The following is an 18,891-nucleotide window of genomic DNA, read 5'->3' on the forward strand; positions in this document are numbered from 1 at the left end:
GGCATTCCAATTATGCTGATAAAGACATTAGGTCCGAAGTCTAAGCAGGCTTTGAGAGAGGCAGTGAGCAAAATAATAATCGATGGTGAAGTTCCCGATGGATGGAAACTTAGCAGGATGAGCATGATCCATAAAGGAAAGGGGGACAAAGCTGACATAAACAACTACCGTCCTATAACAGTGACATCAGTGGTCTACAGGCTGGCGATGCAGATTATAAAGGAAAGACTGCAGGCATGGATAGAGGATGAGGGGGTGCTGGGGGAACTGCAGAATGGGTTTTGGAAACACAGGAGGTTGGAAGACAATCTGTTCTCACTGACGCAGTGCATCGAAATAGCAGAAAAGGAACACAGGCCCCTGTGGCTACCTTTTTGGATATCAAGGGAGCGTACGATAGCGTGGTTCAAGAGGAATTGTGGGGAATACTGGACACACTAGGCGTGGAACATGTAGTCACTAATCTTTTAAAGGATATCTATAAAGGTAACAAGGTAGTTATAAAGTGGGAAAAACAGGTATCCAAGCCTGCAGAGGTAAAACGGGGGCTTAGGCAGGGGTGTCCCCTGTCACCCTTATCATTCATGATGTACCTACAAGGATTAGAGGCCAAATTAGAGGGAAGTGGACTGGGCTTCAACCTCTCTTTAGTCAAACAAGGAAAACTTATTGATCAGGCACTACCAGCATTAATGTACGCAGATGATATAGTGCTAATGGCCAACAACAAGGAAGATTTGCAGAGATTGATGGACATCTGCGGTAATGAGGAAGATAGGTTAGATTTTAGATTCAGTAAGGAAAAATCAGCAGTCATGATTTTCAATGACAACGAAGGTAGTGAGCTTAGAATACAGGAGGTCACGCTAGAGATAACAGATAAATACAAATATTTGGGCGCATGGATGAGCAATTGGTCCGAGTACCTGAGGGAACACGAAATATACGTGACGACTAAAGGTAACAGGAATGCAGCAGTGATGAAAAATAGGGCACTGTGGAATTGCAGTAGGTATGATGTTGTGAGAGGAATATGGAAAGGGGTCATGGTTCCTGGGCTGACGTTCGGCAATGCGGTCTTGTGCATGAGATCAGAAGTTCAAGCAAGATTAGAAATTAAGCAACGTGTAATAGGTAGGCTTGCTTTAGGAGCTCACGGGAATACACCAAATCAGGGAGTACAAGGTGATATGGGATGGACATCATTTGAGGGCAGGGAAGCTAGCAGCAAGATAAAATTTGAGAAGCGATTGAGAGAAATAGGAGAGGAGCGTTGGGCTAGGAAGGTTTTCAGCTACATGTACATCAAGAATGTGGATACAAAATGGAGGAAGCGAACCAGGAAATTGATTGGTAAATACTTGAAAAGCAGAAGGTGGCCAAACCAAAAAGAACTATCGGTTAAGAAGAAAGTGAAGGAAACGGAGACTGACATGTGGAGAATGGGCATGATTATGAAGTCCGCACTAGAGATCTATCAAAATTTTAAGCAGGAAATTGCCAAGTAAAGGATCTATGATAATACTCGGGGTAGTTCTTTACTGTTTGAGGCAAGGATGGGAGTACTGCGAACCAAGACATATCGGGACAAATACGAACGGGTAGACACGGTATGCAGTGCGTGTGGCGAGGAAGAAGAAACTGCCGAACACTTGATAATGTTCTGTAAAGGGCTTCACCCTATAGTTCAGGATGATGGCGCAGAGTTTTTCAAAGCACTGGGGTTTAGGGACCTGGAGGGCAAAATAGACTTTAAGCAAGTAGACTTAACTAGAAAGACGTTATCTGATTGGTGGCTAAAGTCAAGGCACGAGTGAAAATTAAACTCTTCACTGCAAAGTACGAATCCTCAAACTCACATTTTAAAGGAAAAAAATAAATCTAGTTTTTGGTTCATTAAGTATTACGGCTTGGTGGCACTAGCCACCGCCCGATCTAAAGGGTACAGCCATATCCATCCATCCATCCATCCATCCATCCATCCATCCGACGCTCACTTGACTGAGCACTGCGGGAGAGGCTCCATACTGGCTCCACGCAACGGGCGAGGACCACGATTGGCTGCGCGTCGCTCGGAGGATCGAGCAAGGAGGAGATGCGCGTTCGAAATGCTGGTGGAGGAAGTGGTGTGAACGCCATGGTCACCGCCGCTCCAGGCGTCGCGCGCTGCGCGTATAGCTGGTACAGCCCACTATCACATGGTGACGTACAAGACGATGGATGCGTAGGCGAATAGCTGTTCAAAACAGCGGATGATATCATATTTTTGGGCTGCCACAAAAGCGTGTGGCGTGGCTCTTTAAAAAAAACATTGTGTATATAACGTGCTTAAACTATCACACCACAACGAGTCTCCTGTCACGTTTTTCTATGATAATGATTGACAGAGTATTCACGGATTTAACCCTTTGAAGGAAGTTCCTTCATCATCATTCACTTTTTGGATACGCGTTTTTTTTAATTTTCATTTATTACCGCAGGGCTCAGTGGAGGCCCCGGCATAGGTTCCTTCTGCGACCCCATTCACCCTCCCTTGTGCCAATAATCCTGCGCTCACAACGAACTAGGCGAAACGCATGAACGGATGCTTGGGAGCACCGTTGTAAAACGTCGGCGTTATACCCGTGACACACGGGCAAAAGTAAAGTACTTTGAAGTAAACCCCTTTTGTCGCCTAAGGGGACCATTTGCAGAAAGGAGTGGCGCTCATGACACACGGCACCGGACTACTGCTTTAGGCAGTGCCTCAGAAGAACGCTGCAGAAAAAGTGGCGCTGTTTGTGGAAGGAGCAAGATTGGAAATATTAAAAAGAATCTGCGCATGTACATCATATTCAGTGACGCCGGAGCATAAAACCGTATTTTTTTATTGTCTGGTGGCTTATAATGCGCATACCTGTAATTTTCTTTCGCTTTTTTGCGTTTTTAGCAGCAACTTGAGTTCGTCTGGCAACTATGAACAGTCGGTGTTTTGCTGTTTTTGTTTTTTGTCGTGCTGTTTACATGGCTGCGTCCAGCTGGGTCAGTGACGGCGTGCCTCGTTTCATCGTGGTCTTGCGATGTCTCAGCGCAGAGACAGAGATAAAGCGACAGTTGAGGTGGGCCTGACTCTTGTCGCCCTCGGCTCCATCGAAGATGAGCTAAACGCTGCGAAGGCAAGAGTGATGAGCCTCAAACAAAGACTCGTCATGAACAGCTTCATTTTGACTGCTTCCGCACTGTCCCCCCGAGCCATCAACCGCGAAAGGTGGGCCTATGTGCGCAACGAACGCTGGTTCGAAGACACATTGCCGTTATTAGGTTACGGCCACTTTAAGCAGTGTTTTCGAGTGAGCCCAGCCACCTTCCGTTTCATTGTGGACAGCCTACGCCCTTCGCTAGAGAGGGTCACAACTAATATGCGCGAGTGCATTGCGGTTGAAAAGGTGGTGGCCATCGGCTTATTCAAACTGTGCTCCGTGGCAGAGGACCGAGTCGTGGCCAGTGTCTTCGGTGTCGGGCGATCGACGGTGAACGGCATTTACAAGGAGTTTTGCGAAGCCATCGTTTCTGTCTTGGAAAGCGACTGGATCAAAATGCTGAGTCCATCTGAGATGGCCGAACACATTCGGGAATTCATGGCCGTCAGTGACTTTCCCCAAGCTGTAGGAGCCCTCGACGGCTGCCACTTCCCAGTTTCGCCGCCACAAGAACATGCCACTGATTACTATAACTACAAGGGGTGGTAAGTTGATTTGGCTACTTTGGTAATTAACGTTCGCGTGTAAGGCATCGCACCTAAATATTCGAGAAATCCGCATGTGAACATGTGAAACATCCGCATGTGAATCATTCCTTGTGTGCGAATTATAAGTTACAAGCTACCCATATGACTCACAAATTGGTCTCCAGCAACGTCAGTTTCTCCCTAGAATGTGCAGCCACGCATGTTTCTTGCAATTACAGGGATCCAATGAAGAAATCCTCGCTACAAGATTTCGAGAAAACAACAAAGTCTACTCAGAAAAAAAAAGTCTGCTCAGAAAAAAAACTTATTTGTGCACGCAAGTAAGTGTCGTCAAACGGGAAGCTTGTTGCAAATCTCATTAGAGACGTTGAAGCCGCTGAAAAACTGTCTCATAATTAGAAACATCAAATAGGAATCGGCAATAGTACCTTGCAAAACTTTCTCATAATTAGAAACATCAAATAGGAATTGGCAATAGTACCTTGCAAAAGCCGTAAAATGCTGCGAAGCGTTATAGTAACCAAGAGGAGCATAAATTGTGATCGAGATAGTTTACCCGATGTATGTACTGCTATCTAGACGTATGCGTGTATACGACTTCCACCTCTGAATGGTTTAAGCTAACGTGCCCATTTTTTCACCCTTGTGCCTTAGCGATCTGTTCATTATTTGTTCTCACCACATTGATATATTTATGTCAATATCGCTAGCATTTTTTAAACCAGAGAAGTGTTCTTACCGACTTTGACTTGTGTTAATGACTCTTGTGTTAATTTTTACAGGTACAGCATTATTCTCCTGGCGCTTGTAGACCACAAGTACCGTTTCAGGTTTATAAATGTTGGTGCCCCTGGAAGATGCCATGACTCTCATGTGTATCAAATGTCGAGCCTCTCCGGCATGGTTAAGGGACCACTTTTCAAGGCTCCAGTTGCTACAATAGGAGGCGTTGCCGTGCCACCTCTGGTGCTCTGTGACCAGGCCTTCCCACTTACACCTAACCTCATCAAGCCATTTGGACACAACACCCCACTTAGTGCAGAGCAGAAAAATTTCAATTACCACATCAGCAGAGTGAGACGTGTGGTAGAAAACGCCTTTGGAAGGCTTAAGGCAAGATTTCGCTTCACATCGAAGAGAATGGAATGCGACATTGCAAATGCTCGCCTCGTGATTCGCGCATGCTGCGTGCTCAACAACATTTGCGAGCATTTCAGCGATGCTGTTCAGCTTCAATGGCTCCAGGAAGTGAAGCAGTCCGACTCCCAACTGCCCCAACCAGAACGTGGCAGCGATTCACAGATTGGGAATGCAGTCAGTGTGCGTTCTGCACTTGTGGACCACTTCATCCAGAGGATGCAGACCCAGGCAGCCCGCTCCTAGAATCTTTTCGCACTGGAATTTGTAAATAAAAAGAGTGACACTTTTTCTGCCTTATTTTTTATTGATGAAATCAACGAGGGCATTTACAAGCTTTTCTTGAAGCTGGAGGTGTTTAGATCTCAGCTCTACCTCGGCTTGCTGAGCTCGCTCCAGCTGTTCTCGTAGCATTTTTTGTTCAGCCAGCATAGCCTCTTGGAATTCACGCGCTGCGCTCAGTGGCCGCCGTCGCTTCCTTGCTGCCCGTGCTGCCGTACTTGTTGCAGGGCTCGGAGTCGACTGTGTGGTGGGTGCAGGTGGTGGCGTCTGTTCATTTGGTGTTCCTGGCACTGGCGTGCTGTTAGTTTCAGTAGCCTCGGAACTGACTCCACTCTCCATTTCGTAGATCAGCTGCGAAGATTTAAGAGAAAACAGCTACAAAGATCATACAAAAAAAGAAAATTGATCTGAGAGGCAGCACACCACAATCGTAACTCTTGATAATTACATTGATGAAATGAACAGCACAATTGAGGATAAACTTTCATGATGCTGGTCAACATTGACCGATGCTGCATATTCAGGCTGAGGTCATACAAATGGTATGTAGGCTAGTTCAGAATATCATTAGCAGAATTATGCGACTTGCAGCGCATGTAACCAAATGATCTGGAAGCATTGGCGCATATGCATTCAATGTGAGTGGATCACGAAACGGTAGAAGTTAAGTAAACACCAAGATATTTTTATCGTGTATCATGTTTATATTTGTGTTGTTTATATGGTACAAAAAGGTAGATGCAGTACGTTAGCGGCTAAAACAGACAATTTTACATTCAAAAACGTTAAGCTTCATTAGACAATTACACACCAAACAGAAACAAGTTCTAGATGTCGGTGGAGGACTTGGTGATCATCGTTAGCCTTATAGAACGATAGAGAATGCAGTCACATGCGAAAATGTTCATGTGTGAGTAAATATTGCTCGGTAAGACATAAATGTACATAAGCCATGATACATATTATATACTTTCAGGTAAATAGAAAACTTCTGCGAGTCCAATTAGTTCAAAACATCAGCTTATACAATAATACCGGTGTAAGTGCACTAGTACTTGTATTGATTGCAGGGAAAGTGCACAATGGTGATTTGTTCGTTACACACCTTCTCAACAGGGTCGCTACTGGTGTCGCAGCAGCTTTCCTCCATGAGGGACAGATCATTTATTGGCAGGCAGCCAATGAACCTCTTCAGTTCTTTATAGTATGGCCACGTTGGTGGTGAGGAGCCTGTCGTGAGCTCTCGCTCAATTTTTCTAAGAAAAAAAGATCACAGTCGCTTTCAGTTATCAAGCAACATAGGAAGGCCCCATCATATTATGACCAGCACAGAAATATATAAATACAACGTATGCAAGCTTTTCATAATTTTGTTGCTACCTTCGCTTACAGGTGATACAATACAGCTGGCACCTAGCAACATGCTTCGTACACGACTCAGGGCACCGATCTTGAAAATTCGGCCTGAGCGGTACAATGTTTGGTTACTTCTCAAGCATAAACATTCATGTGACTCGAGGCGGGGTAAAGGCTGGAACCCAGTTTCCGGCGCAGAAAGACACTTGTACCGCTTCTTACGAAGTGAACACGTTTAATTAACATATTTATATGGTTTTTTTTTTCAAAAAAAGAGCGCAGAGACGCGCCTTCACATGACAAGAGTGTACCAGCAAAGGTCAGAGACAGCCGAGCGCACACCCGACGCGCTTATCACCAAGGGTTTTTGTGGGACGCGGACCGCGCATGGTAGGGACGCCATTATCTGTTGCCGCGCACTCGCAGGTACCGTGGAGTCCCGCGTTCCTCGATATGCGAGGTGCCCAAGCATGTCGAATTTTACAGGACCGATCTTAACACACACTAAACAAGCAAGCAGGACGCGCGCGACAACGCGTAGCGTGAGTGACCGTCTTACCTGAATGTCTGTGTCAAGTTGTCAATTTTACTGTGAACTTGCGCCCGTGTACGGGGAATAGCGGCGTCGGTGAGGCTCTCGGCAATCGCCTGGTACACTCCACCGTTGTGCTTTTGCCCTCGCAAGGCGTCCAAATGGTCCTCCCATAGCTTTATCAGCGCCCAGGTCTCCTTTTCAGTCCACTGGGCGCGCGGTTTTTTCTTCACCGACTGAGCCGACTCCATTGTACAAAATACTACGTCCCCGACACAGCAACTGCCACTGCCAACCCTAACATGATTGCGCTAGTGACGTAATGCAGGTGTTTGAGAGTATGGACAGACTATAGGTCTTCACTTTTCAACAAATCGCACTGCTGTTGAAAATGAAAACATTTTTTCAGTGCAAAAAAAAAAAATACTGACTGGGCACCGCAGTGTTGCGACACGTTTTCTTTTATTGATAAATTAGGTACACTGTATGCGAGAGTACTCCCTTCCTGCCAGAAAAGTAGATGCGGGATCTGCTTTTGCGAAAAGGATCTTTGCCGGAGAGGAGTTACTCCTTTGTCGTGTGTCACTGCGCCCGAACGCCTTTCCGAAAGATGTCCCCTTGTCTAAAGGACTTTAGGGTGCCCGTGTGTCAGGGGCATTATATCCATATAGAATAATAAATTAGAGCGCTTCTGTGTGAGCTCAAGCTCAAACCACATGAACTGGCGAATGTAGTGGCGGTGCTTTCACGGAAGACGGCAATCTTCTTCAAAATCGCCATGAGGACAACGAAAGCTGCTCGTGAGGCTCGCTTCGTTCACTGTTCTCAACAGAAATTCGACAACATATTGTGAAACCACTTTTGTACACTTAGGTTTACGCAGAGCACGTAGGTTTGTTCTGTCTATTTTATCAAAGGTAATGTAAAGCTCAGCACAGACTAACGGCACAGAGGCGATACTCAGACATTGGACTAGTTGAAAGCCCCCGTTACCGGGAAGACGTCAGTCATTCTCGTCTTCCATCCGTGGCAGATAAGTGTACTGACGCGGGAAATGGGTAGCAAAACGTGGAAGCTAACACTGAAAATTCATCGCAAAGGCGTTTATTTTATAGTTTGAGCTATATCAATGATGCGTTCTGTTCGAAACAAGCGGGACACAAAGTAGCCACGCTTAACATTAATGGCCGCACAGTGTACGCCACGATGTGCACGTTTCGTTGTCGTTGCATTTGCTTTTTCGAAAGCGACGTTGGTGAGTAGGCTGTCATCTGTGCGAGCAAATGACTTATCGTGCCGCTAATGAACATTGGCACATTCAAGCTCATTTATCTTTTGGGTGTGAAGATGAACTGCTGGCTTAGGTAGGTTATACTTGAAAATTTGGTCCATGAATAGCTTACTCGTGAGTAAAGCATAATAGTTCGCGTGACTCAGCAGCCGCAGTTTACGTCATCACATCAGTAAATTTTATCATTTCTCAGTCACATCACGTCTCAGTCACGCTTGCCGTAATTGCTGGTTTGTCCGCGCTTAGCTTCTGAGGAGCACCTGCCACAGGTGGGTTGGCTGCCATCTTCTCCAGGCTCACGAGCCTCTGGTCAGCTTTGCCAGTGTAAGTCTTAAAGGTTTCCATAAACATGGCAAGCGTGTTCACCAACGTATCAATTTTGTCGTTGAGCTTAGTCGTCGCGGACTCGACATTTGTCAGTGGGGCTTCTTTTTTTTATCGAGACCATCTCGATCTCCTCCATCGTGTCGCTGTCGCTGTCTACGGTTTTGCGTTTGTGTGTGTTGTGGATCGTTAGTTGTGAGCGTGTTGTCGGTGGTGCCGGTGAGCTCGACAGATTAATTCCGTGGCAGCTCTCTATTCTAGCTATTGAGGCCCAGAGCTCTTCAAGCTCCTTCTTGAGGGCCCTGTTTTCTTGTTCAAGTGCTACAATACGAGAATCGGGAGCGTGCTCTGGCTGTGCCTTACCTTTGGGCTGGCTACTTGTGCTTCGTGATTCACCTGCAACCCTGCTGGCCCAGGAGCCATTGTTCGGCTGCTGCTGCTGCGTGGCTGTTGGTTTCGTTCTCGATCGGGATCTGGAGCACTCCCGAGATGACAGGTGGTTGTCGGATCCCGACAAGGTCGAGGGGCGCCCTCCGGAATGAGAACGGCCTCTGGATCGAAAACGCCTTCTGGATCGGGAACGCCCTCTGGATCGGGATCTCCCCTTGAATGGAGAACGGTGATGGACGCTCGTGGCGTTCTCCCGTCCCGGCACCTGGTTGTGGCAGGGTTTCTTAAACGTGACAGATGTTGGTGCGTCTTGACGCTGTTGTGCTTGCCACTCTTGCTTTCTGCGTCTTCTTCTCCTGACTATGTATGGAATGTGGAAGCGTCTTTTGCATTCGCGATCTCCGGTGGGGTGATTTCCATCGCAAAGCTTGCATTTCGGCTCGCTGCGATACACGCCGTCTTCTTGTTGCGTTTCTCCCCAGTTGTGACATTTCTTGCTCGCTGCGTTTGTGTGCCGGCAAACATCGGCGCGATGGCCGACTCCTCCGCACGTTCTGCAAACATCGACTTGTCGCTTGTAGAGTGAGCAGGGAACTATGGCGGTTCCGCATATCACTGTGCTCGGAACGCGCAACCCGTCAAAGAGGATTGCGACTACTTTGGTCTTTTTAATGCGTCTTGCCTCGATGGCAGTGGGATTTTGGTCGTGCACAATCAGGCGTTTGAGCGTTGCGTCGTCAAGGGAGAGGTAAACGTTCTTGATGACGCCCTTGCATGTATTATCGGGCGCGGCCACGTATGCGGCAACTTCGAACGAGTCTTGGTTTGTGTGCAGTTTCTGCACGTTCACGTATGATGTAGGATTATTTTGGTACGGCGTAGAAATAACAATGATGTTTTGCATATTGTCGGGGCAGATCGTGTCCTCCCGTGCTTGTTCGTCAGTGATCTGGGCGGCCATGATGACGGCTCTCGCCAGCAGAACGAGGTCGACTCGGGCTACGTCCAATCCTCCTCTGGGTCTCATAATTACCCTGATCTGGTCTTTGGGTAGACGGGGTAGCCTGGAAGCGGATACCACACGGTGTAGTGCCGATTGACTTTTTTTAAAGCCCCTGGGGTGCTTCGGCTGGTTGCTGTGCTCGACCGTCCCAGCGGCCAGCTCCTCGTTCGGCGGAGTCGTCTGTCTTCGGCGTCCCATGGCGGTGGCCCATCCTGGTTCGTCGAAGATCTCCGCGCTTACTTCCATTCCCTCCACGGTTATGGTGGAAGGCATTTTCAGTGCCTGGTTGTCGGCTGCGACGTACGGAGATTGATCCAGTAGCTGCCGCGTCTGGTCGAGCCATTGGCTACGTGTAACGGCCGTACTCCTCGCCAACCCTAGGTGTGGTTAGGGTTAGCGGGGACGCTCGCCGCGTCGTACTTTAAAGTGCAAAAATATGTCTAAGAGTTCACTCACCGCCAAAAATGGCGTCTCCACTGAAACCGCAGAGCTTGCTTGTTCGAATTAGCACAAAGCCAAGTGATCTTGGAGCAAAGAAACGACCGAAGACATTTAGAAAAGCTGGAGCCGACGTTTTCACGTTCGCGCTCCTCGACGCCACCTAGCGATCTAGGAACTTGTCGACATCGTTGTCGACGCAAACCTGTTCTTTTCCACCGCTCCTTTCTTCTTGGGGACGCGTGTCCCTTTCCGCTACTCCTCTCTCACCAATTTCGCCTGACAGGACGCCACACAGGAAGGTTTGTAGAATTGCCCTATGACCAACCCTTCCGTTTACGCTGCGGCGCGCCCTCTTCCTCCTCATTTTGTGGTGCCACACGTACCCGCTTCCTTCTTTTGCGGTGACGCTTACGTACAACCTTCCTTTGGTTGTTACAAACTTCCCTGGTTGCGTCATCAGCAATCCTACATTTCAAAAGTGCCTGTGCACCACCCTTTCTGCAGCCTTTGCCCTTCGACTTCCCCGCTTCATAGCTCTGTCAGGCTAATTTATCTGTGCTACCCCTCGCAAAACCAGACGCTGGGCTCTCCACAGATCTGAACTCTTGGAAATTCGCGTACTTCTTGATTTCCCGGGTAGTTTTTAGCGTCCGGCTGATCGTTTTCGTGCCGCTGCACGAGGCATGTCTCTAACACCACACAAGCTCTGTTCATGCTGCTGGGATTAGACTTTTTCTCGAAACGATCCTCCACCAAACTTGTGCCTGTTTGTACACCTACGTGTTGTCGTCTGTGCAACCGCTGGCGCAGAGAGCGTCTGTGACGAGGTTCCTTCATCCGGAAACGTCTTTTTTCTTGAAATGGCCCTTAGATCAAAGTTCTTAATTTTTCAAGTCATTCAAGTTGGGAACGACAGCCTCGCAATGTACCTTCTCAACCTCTGAGACATTTTCAACCTCTGAGATACAGGTTTAGGGGGGGGGGGGGACACGTTGTATCCTTTCGGCTTCTCTCTCGGCCTTTTCTATCTGGTCTTCTGCCTCTTTTCTTTGTGCTTCTGCCTTTCTTTCCTCAATGTCCATGACTAGCCCGAGAGTTCCCTATCATCCAACCCTGTCCCGACGATCCGCTCGATCAGTCCTGTTCTTGTTGGGGAGTCCGACACATCCAGTTTCATCTCCCTTGCGATCGCTAGAAACATGGGTTTTCGCAGGGCTTTCAGATTCATGACTACTTCCGGTACCGTTCTCTGTTCCACGAATGATTCCTTTCTTGCAAATAATTAACCCTGACAACAACGACAGTCCTAGTTTTCTGCCTTGCCTCAAGTTACCTGTTAACTTAGTCTGCAAAAGGGGTGGTGCCACAAAATTTGTGGCGTGCGTTTTCTTTGCTGTAAGCGTTTCCTATGGCTTCAGGAAGCATGATACAAGCACCAAGATCCGTGTGTTTTCACTAAATAATTGAATAGTGATCTTCTTATGTGGACCATTTTCGGTTTCGGTTTCGCGGTGCCGAGTTGGACAGTGACGTCAATGCATAGGTGGCTTGGTCAAGTGACCACACAAGGCTGTGACGTCATCGTGCTGAGTTTCGTCTGCTCTCACTGACGTGCCACACAAGCACCAGCAAAAGAAACGCGCTGACAGTCGTCGTGGCCACCTGCAGTAGCATCCAGGCACTGGCAAGGCAAAAGGCAGCCAGAAAGAAACAAAGTCTTTATCTTTACACCGTATATACAGTAGGCTGAAGGAGGAGGGGGCAGCCCTGCTGTTGGACGCGCGCAGCGTCTCTGACGGATGCCTTCGTTGTCCGTAAAGGACGCGTAGAGTGTCTCTTCGAAAGCATCCAGTGTCTTCGAGCGACGCGCACAGTCTATCTGCAAGGGACGCCAGCACGCTCGTAACAGCAGCTTCATTTCGGAGATGGCGGAGGTCACTCACGTCACTACAAAACTGGTATGACGTCACGACAACTGCCGTTGCTTTTCCTATTCTGAAACGTCAGTGTTTCTGCGCAAGCGATGGGACTACATCGCGAGAGTGAGCATTCAGGTACACTTTTAAAAGTGAATTAAAATATATTTTACGCGTTTGTTGTGTCCGACGCTTCGTGTCGAGAGTTCTTGCATACAGAGGAAACCCACAAAAGCCTTGGCGTAGCCGTCACCTTGCCGTAACTCACAGACTAGAGCTTCTACAAGCTGTCTTACAATTATCTGCCTGACGCAAGTTATTTGTTAACCCAATGACTAAAACAGCTCTGTCTCTGTTAACCTTGCCGTCACCCACAGAATATAGCTTAATCAAGCTATCTCACAATCTGTCTGACGCCAGATACACAATGACCAAAATAGCTATTCTCCTTACCAGCGTTTACTCACACATTAGTAAATGCCTGATAAATATCAAAAGTCGGCACTCATCCGGCTCGCAGTCATGCCACCAGCGTCGTGCATCCCAGCAGTGCCTTCCGGTTGCCTCTCACAGTCGATGACCCCGTGTCATTCCAGAAGTGCCGTTCGGCAGCCTCTCAAGTCGATGAGCTCGGAGCATCCGACCGTTGTTGTCGTATCGCGTCTCGAAGTCGATGGGGTCGTAGCATCTGACTGCTGTCGTCGAGTCGTTGCTACCTGGGTTGACGCCACCCCTCCGCTGCCATTCAGTGGTTGCGACCTGGATTGACGCTATCCCACCGCTGCCACCAGTTGTTTCGACTCCGGGTCCTGCGGGTCTCAGTTTGGTAGCGGGCCCTCGTCCTAAGACCCATCGTCGAACAAGTCAGATGAGGCGCTCATAAAAACGACAATTTATTTACATAGTTACTAACTGAAAATTCGAAAGGAGAACGAGAAGTCAAGAACTGTACAGGAGAACTGTTGAACTGCAGTACTTAAAATATACAAAAGTCTTGCGCTTATATAGCGCCGTGTGGCCAACTCTGGGCGCATTGTCCGCGGCTTCAGCCAATGCGGCGCTCCATGGTCTGAGGGCTCCACCCACGAAGGAGGGGAAAGACACCACATAATTCATGTGGAGAGGACAGTCTACACGATGTCCAAATATGGTCACAAACGCACTGCACCAACGTTTCGCACACGTAACCAAGATTTAGCGCACGTCTGGTGATCTTAGATGACCTTGGTTTCCAAGACTCTTCTGGCAGTTGGGTGAGGGTGGAAAAACCGGCTCTCGGTACACGTGTCGAACTTGCCTGACTGCGTTCGGGTAGGACCACGGTGTACACCGTGGGTAGGACAATGTAGTGGTCCACCAGCATATTGTCAAAACAGGCCACTCCATTCATCTGATCCTATAGAGAAAGGAGAAGGAGGAGTGGTCGACTAATCCCTCGTCGTCGAGGCGGGCTCCCACAAGGGTTGTAGAAGATAGTGCATTTTCCTTTCCTTCCACCCCGCATTCTATTCCTCGTTGTTTGCTAGAAGCTACGGCTTAGCTGCGAATATCCGGGGCTCTGCTTCTCCTCGCAAGATGCAGCCACAGTCAGTTTGGTTTTAGCTTTCAGCCCGAACTGCAAATATCATGCTGGTTCTGATATTTCCAGATCTTTGGTGACCTCGAAAATGTCCCAGCTGCCTTCTTGTCTGCCTCGAAAGCCTTGCATAGAGTCGAGCTCACAATGGCCTTTCTTGGGTCGTGCGTTTTCTTTGAGCGAACCAGTCCTGGACCCCTCATTCACGTTTTGCTGACAGGAAACCGACCCGTCTTATTTATTTATTTACATTTATTTACAGTACCTACAGCGCCCGCGAGGGGCATTAGTGTAGGGGGGAGATAACGATTTCAAAATGCAGAAAGGCGACAGTCCATTAACACTGAGTTGAACATAAAAGAAATACAGATACATAATAAAGCATCCAATGGTGACACGAAATAAACATTGACGTGTGTGAAGGTACAGCAGCAAGAAAAAAATTTATATACATATATATAAAATGCATACGCACACACAGATATATACATACATATAAATACACACAGATAAAAAGCAGGCGAAAAAAAAAGAGCTGAAGCGTAAATCGCTAGAGAGATGAGACGAAAGTGTAAGCAACCTTAATGTGTGCTCAGGCTACGATAAAATATGATGTTCCAGCGCAGTGGCGAAAGTTTCCCTGGACGCGGCTACAATTTCATGGGGTAGTTTGTTCCATTGCTTAATTGATCGCGGAAAAAATGAATATTTAAAAAGGTTAATTCTGGTAGAGAACTCGCGCACTTTAAAGGGGTGATCAGTACGAGCAGATATATACGTAGGCTCCGATATGTAGTTTTCTTTGTGAATAACCGTTAAACCATGGAATATTTTGTGAAACAGAGATAAACGTAGGAATTTGCGCCTGTCTTCAAGAAGAGGCCATCCTAAAGTACTCCTGATTTCGAAAGATCTTTTAGAAAAGTTGTAATCACCCGTGACGAAACGGGCCGCTCTCAGCTGCACGCGTTCTAGAGCGTCGATGTTCACCTTAGTAAAAGGGTCCCACGTGCTGCACGCGTATTCCAAAAGTGGGCGTACATTCGACATATACAGGATTTCTTTCAGGCTGGCCGGTGCTTGTTTAAAGTTACGTCTTAAGAAGTTTAATGTGTTGCTGGCCTTTGCTACGATGTAATTTATGTGGGCATTCCAAGTCAAATTGCTGGAAAAAATGACTCCTAAGTACTTATATTCTGTTACAATGGACAGCTGTGTTGTATTCATGACATAGCTTGCCATCAGAGGGTGTCTTTTGTTTGTGAACCTTAAGAGGTTGCATTTGGACAGGTTGAGTGTCATGTTTCAAGTCGAACACCAAGACATGATTTTGTTCAGATCATTCTGTAGCAGTTGACTATCTGATTCACTTGAAACTTCACGGTAAATACAGCAATCATCTGCATATAACCTCACATGGCAAGACAAGTGTTCAGTAAGGTCATTGATAAATATAAGAAAAAGCAGGGGCCCTAAGACGGACCCCTGTGGCACTCCAGATAATACAGAGACATCAGAAGAGCGGACACCATGAAGTATCACGCGCTGGTTTCTATCTAACAGGTACGCTTCCAACCACTTCAGGAGGGTGTTCGGCAAGTTGAGGTAGGACAACTTTAGAAGTAACAGGGTGTGAGATACGGTATCGAAAGCTTTCCTAAAGTCTAAAAAGATGCAGTCAACTTGCAAACCTAAGTTTATAAATGCTGCGATGTCATGGCAAAATTCTACAAGCTGAGTGTCGCAAGAAAAGCCAGCCCTGAAGCCATGTTGCGTTGGAATAATGAAGCTATTTTCTTGAAGGTGTGCCATTAAATGTGTATAAACAACATGTTCTAATGTTTTACAAGCAACGCTTGTGAGTGAAATTGGCCTGTAGTTGCACGTTCTTGTTTTTGAACCACTTTTGTGAATTGGAATAACATTTGCAGTTTTCCAGTCCGAAGGTAGAGCACCAGCTTGAAGAGATTTCTTAAATAACAGTATTAAGAAAGGGGTGACAGACAATGCACAGTTTTTTAGGACAAAATTTGAAATAAAGTCAGGACCGGTAGCCGAGTGGATGTTTATCTTCCGTAGTAATAATGCGATACCATCTTCAGACAGCTCAATTTCCCTCATCTGAGTAAGCTCTCTGACGTCATGTGATTTCAAAAGTGCGGCTTTTGAGCATGAAAACACGAAGTGAAAATAAGCATTGAAGGCCTCTGCTTTTGCCAAAATATCTGCGCCGTAGGCTTTTCCATCTATGACGTCAGGGATAGCGTCACCAGAGTTCTTTTTGCTCTTGACATATTTCCACATTTCTTTTGGATTAGTTTTCACTTTGTGTCCTAGAGTGAAAAGAAACTTTTTATGTGCATTGCGCATCAATCTCGCTATCGTTTTGCTCATTACCTTCATCTTTGCAAACAATGTAGGATTCGGCGAGTGGCAGTGCTTACGAAAGGCTCTATTTTTCCTGTTTAACATCGTACGAATCTCTTTAGTAATCCATGGCTTATCGTTTCGACGCTGGGAAGTAATGGCATGCGAGGGAATGAAGGTTTGTGTCAAGGACAGTATTTTAGTCTTAAAAAGATCCCACAATGCATTTATGTCTAGGCACGAACATTGAGCCCTAAACTCTGGAAAAAAATTGTCTAGTTCACATGATATTGTTGCGTAATCGCCTCTTTCATAAAAAAAGACCTTGCGAGGCTGCGCAGACCGACAATTCTTGGTGGCACAGGACATCTCAGCGACGACAACATCATGATCACTAATACCAGGAATCAAGGTAATCGAAGACACGAGATCAAGCACATTGCAAAAAAATAAATCAAGTACATTTGCACTACTAGCCACAATTCGCGTTGGTTTTTGCACAAACTGTAGTAACGAATGGGCATTTATCATTTCGCGGAAGGTCGTGTACAGGAGGGATGAATTGACCAACACTGGTGTAAGCTGCTGCCATATCACATCTGGTAAATTAAAGTCACCTGCCAAAACAATATAAGTAGTTTGTAGTGTCAGCAGCACATTGCTTAAATTGAAAAGGGGCTGAGGGTCTCTCGTACTGGGTGACCTGTAGAAGGAAACGAATGCCACAGACGAGCCGTTGTTCAAGAGTACTTTGCAACAAACAATTTCGGTTGAGCCAGCTTCAACGTCAACGAGGAAGCTAGATATAGTATTGTGAATCAAAATGAAAACACCTCCCCCATGCGCGTTTCTGTCCTTCCTGTAGACTGTGTAGCAGGTTGGAAAGATTTCATTGTCATTTATTGTGTCGTCTAACCAAGATTCAGAACCAAGTACTACATGTGGCTTTGTCGTTTCAATGAGGGCGGCGAGTTCTATAATTTTATTTTTTACGCTACGACAATTTACCACAATACACACGATGTCATCCGGGCTGGATGGTTGTCTAGAAGTTACGAGGGCCTTTTTTAGTTGCTATGTCTTGGTTTTAGTCACGCTGTCTGTTTCAGCATTATAGACAAAAGTTTCCTTGCCAATCTTTAGTTTGTTATACGATAGTCTGAAGTCCCCTCCCTTATTCTTCGCAAATTGAATTAATTTCCGCCTCTCTTGTCGAACTTTGTTGCTATAGTCCTCGCTAATAGCAAAGCTTGTACCTTTCAACCTCGAAGTAGCTGATAAAACACGCTGCTTTTCCTTAAACGACAGAAACCGAACTATTATAGGCCTGTTTTTTGTTGCCATGAAGCGACCTAGCCTGTGGGCCCTCTCAACCGCATCAGCCGAAATAGCGACTTTTAACTTTTCCTCGAAAAAGGCGATCACCTTAGTCTCCGAATCTTGCCAGTTTTCACCAGCTGCATCTTGAAAGCCAAAAAAGATAAGGTTGTTTCTTCGAGATCTATTTTCCATATCATCTTCCAATTCTTGCAGCTTCGAAAACGTGGCAGCAAGATTGTCAGTCTCCGCAGTTAACTGCATCACCTTGTCTTTTATTGGAAGCACCGATAGCAATTTGTCCTCAAATACGTTCAATCTGTCCTCCATCTGCGAAAACCTTTGCTCGAGTGCTTCTTGCCGTGACGCTACGGAACGAAGTTCCCCAAGAATTTCTGTCTGCTTTTGCAGTACCGTGGGAATCGCCATGACAGCGGTGAACATTTGTTGTTCTTGCTCAGAAGTCAGAGGGCCTGGGTTTTGTTCTACATCACCTGCAAGCTGCAGTAGTTTTCGCAGATAACGTACACATAACAAACACTTGGTTCGCACAAAAGTAATGCTGCGCGTACAAAAGTTCAAGGCGGAGTTGGGATCCGGCGCCAATTTTCGAAATGGTTTACCGTTAACAGGGCGATAGAACAAACCAACCTGAAGAAGTACGAGGCGTAAGTGACCAGCAGCCATGTCGGCGCCAGATCCCAAGGTGGTATGCAGGGGCGGTAGCTTATGTAGTGTGACGTTGAGTTCCGATGTGCCAGGTTGCCAGTCAGCGTAGCGACAGTCGAACAGCGACGGTAGCGCCGTCACATCCAAAGGAAGGTGCGCTTCAGTGAAAAAGTGCAGGGCAGGGCATACATCCCAGGCGGCACCGTCTGCGTGGTCGAAAAGCCGCCCCGCTCCGGATACGTGGAAAGTCGACACCATCTGCAGAACCTGAAGAAGTACGAGGCGTAAGTGACCAGCAGCCATGTCGGCGCCAGATCCCAAGGTGGTATGCAGGGGCGGTAGCTTATGTAGTGTGACGTTGAGTTCCGATGTGCCAGGTTGCCAGTCAGCGTAGCGACAGTCGAACAGCGACGGCAGCGCCGTCACATCCAAAGGAAGGTGCGCTTCAGTGAAAAAGTGCAGGGTAGGGCATACATCCCAGGCGGCACCGTCTGCGTGGTCGAAAAGCCGCCCCGCTCCGGATACGTGGAAAGTCGACACCATCTGCAGAACCTGAAGAAGTA

The 18,891-nt window shown here is 47.0% G+C and overlaps 2 protein-coding genes across 2 annotated transcripts; one reads left to right on the plus strand and one right to left on the minus strand.

The window, feature by feature from the left end:
* The first annotated feature begins 2,622 nt into the window (after positions 1 to 2,622).
* On the plus strand, positions 2,623 to 5,157 carry LOC119165503 (uncharacterized). The gene is made up of 2 exons (XM_075877917.1): positions 2,623 to 3,724; positions 4,510 to 5,157. Exons 1-2 carry the CDS (start codon positions 3,060 to 3,062, stop codon positions 5,108 to 5,110), a joined length of 1,266 nt encoding a protein of 421 aa, XP_075734032.1. The 5' UTR covers positions 2,623 to 3,059; the 3' UTR covers positions 5,111 to 5,157.
* On the minus strand, positions 5,098 to 7,449 carry LOC142775805 (uncharacterized). The gene is made up of 3 exons (XM_075877919.1): positions 7,062 to 7,449; positions 6,252 to 6,402; positions 5,098 to 5,497 (listed from the first exon to the last, which is right to left on the minus strand). The coding sequence occupies exons 1-3, from the start codon at positions 7,283 to 7,285 to the stop codon at positions 5,162 to 5,164; spliced, it is 711 nt and encodes a 236-aa protein (XP_075734034.1). The 5' UTR covers positions 7,286 to 7,449; the 3' UTR covers positions 5,098 to 5,161.
* Between the last annotated feature and the right edge of the window lie 11,442 nt (positions 7,450 to 18,891).

The sequence above is a fragment of the Rhipicephalus microplus genome, chromosome X, assembly GCF_043290135.1.
Source record: "Rhipicephalus microplus isolate Deutch F79 chromosome X, USDA_Rmic, whole genome shotgun sequence".
Classification (NCBI taxonomy): Eukaryota; Metazoa; Arthropoda; class Arachnida; order Ixodida; family Ixodidae; genus Rhipicephalus; species Rhipicephalus microplus.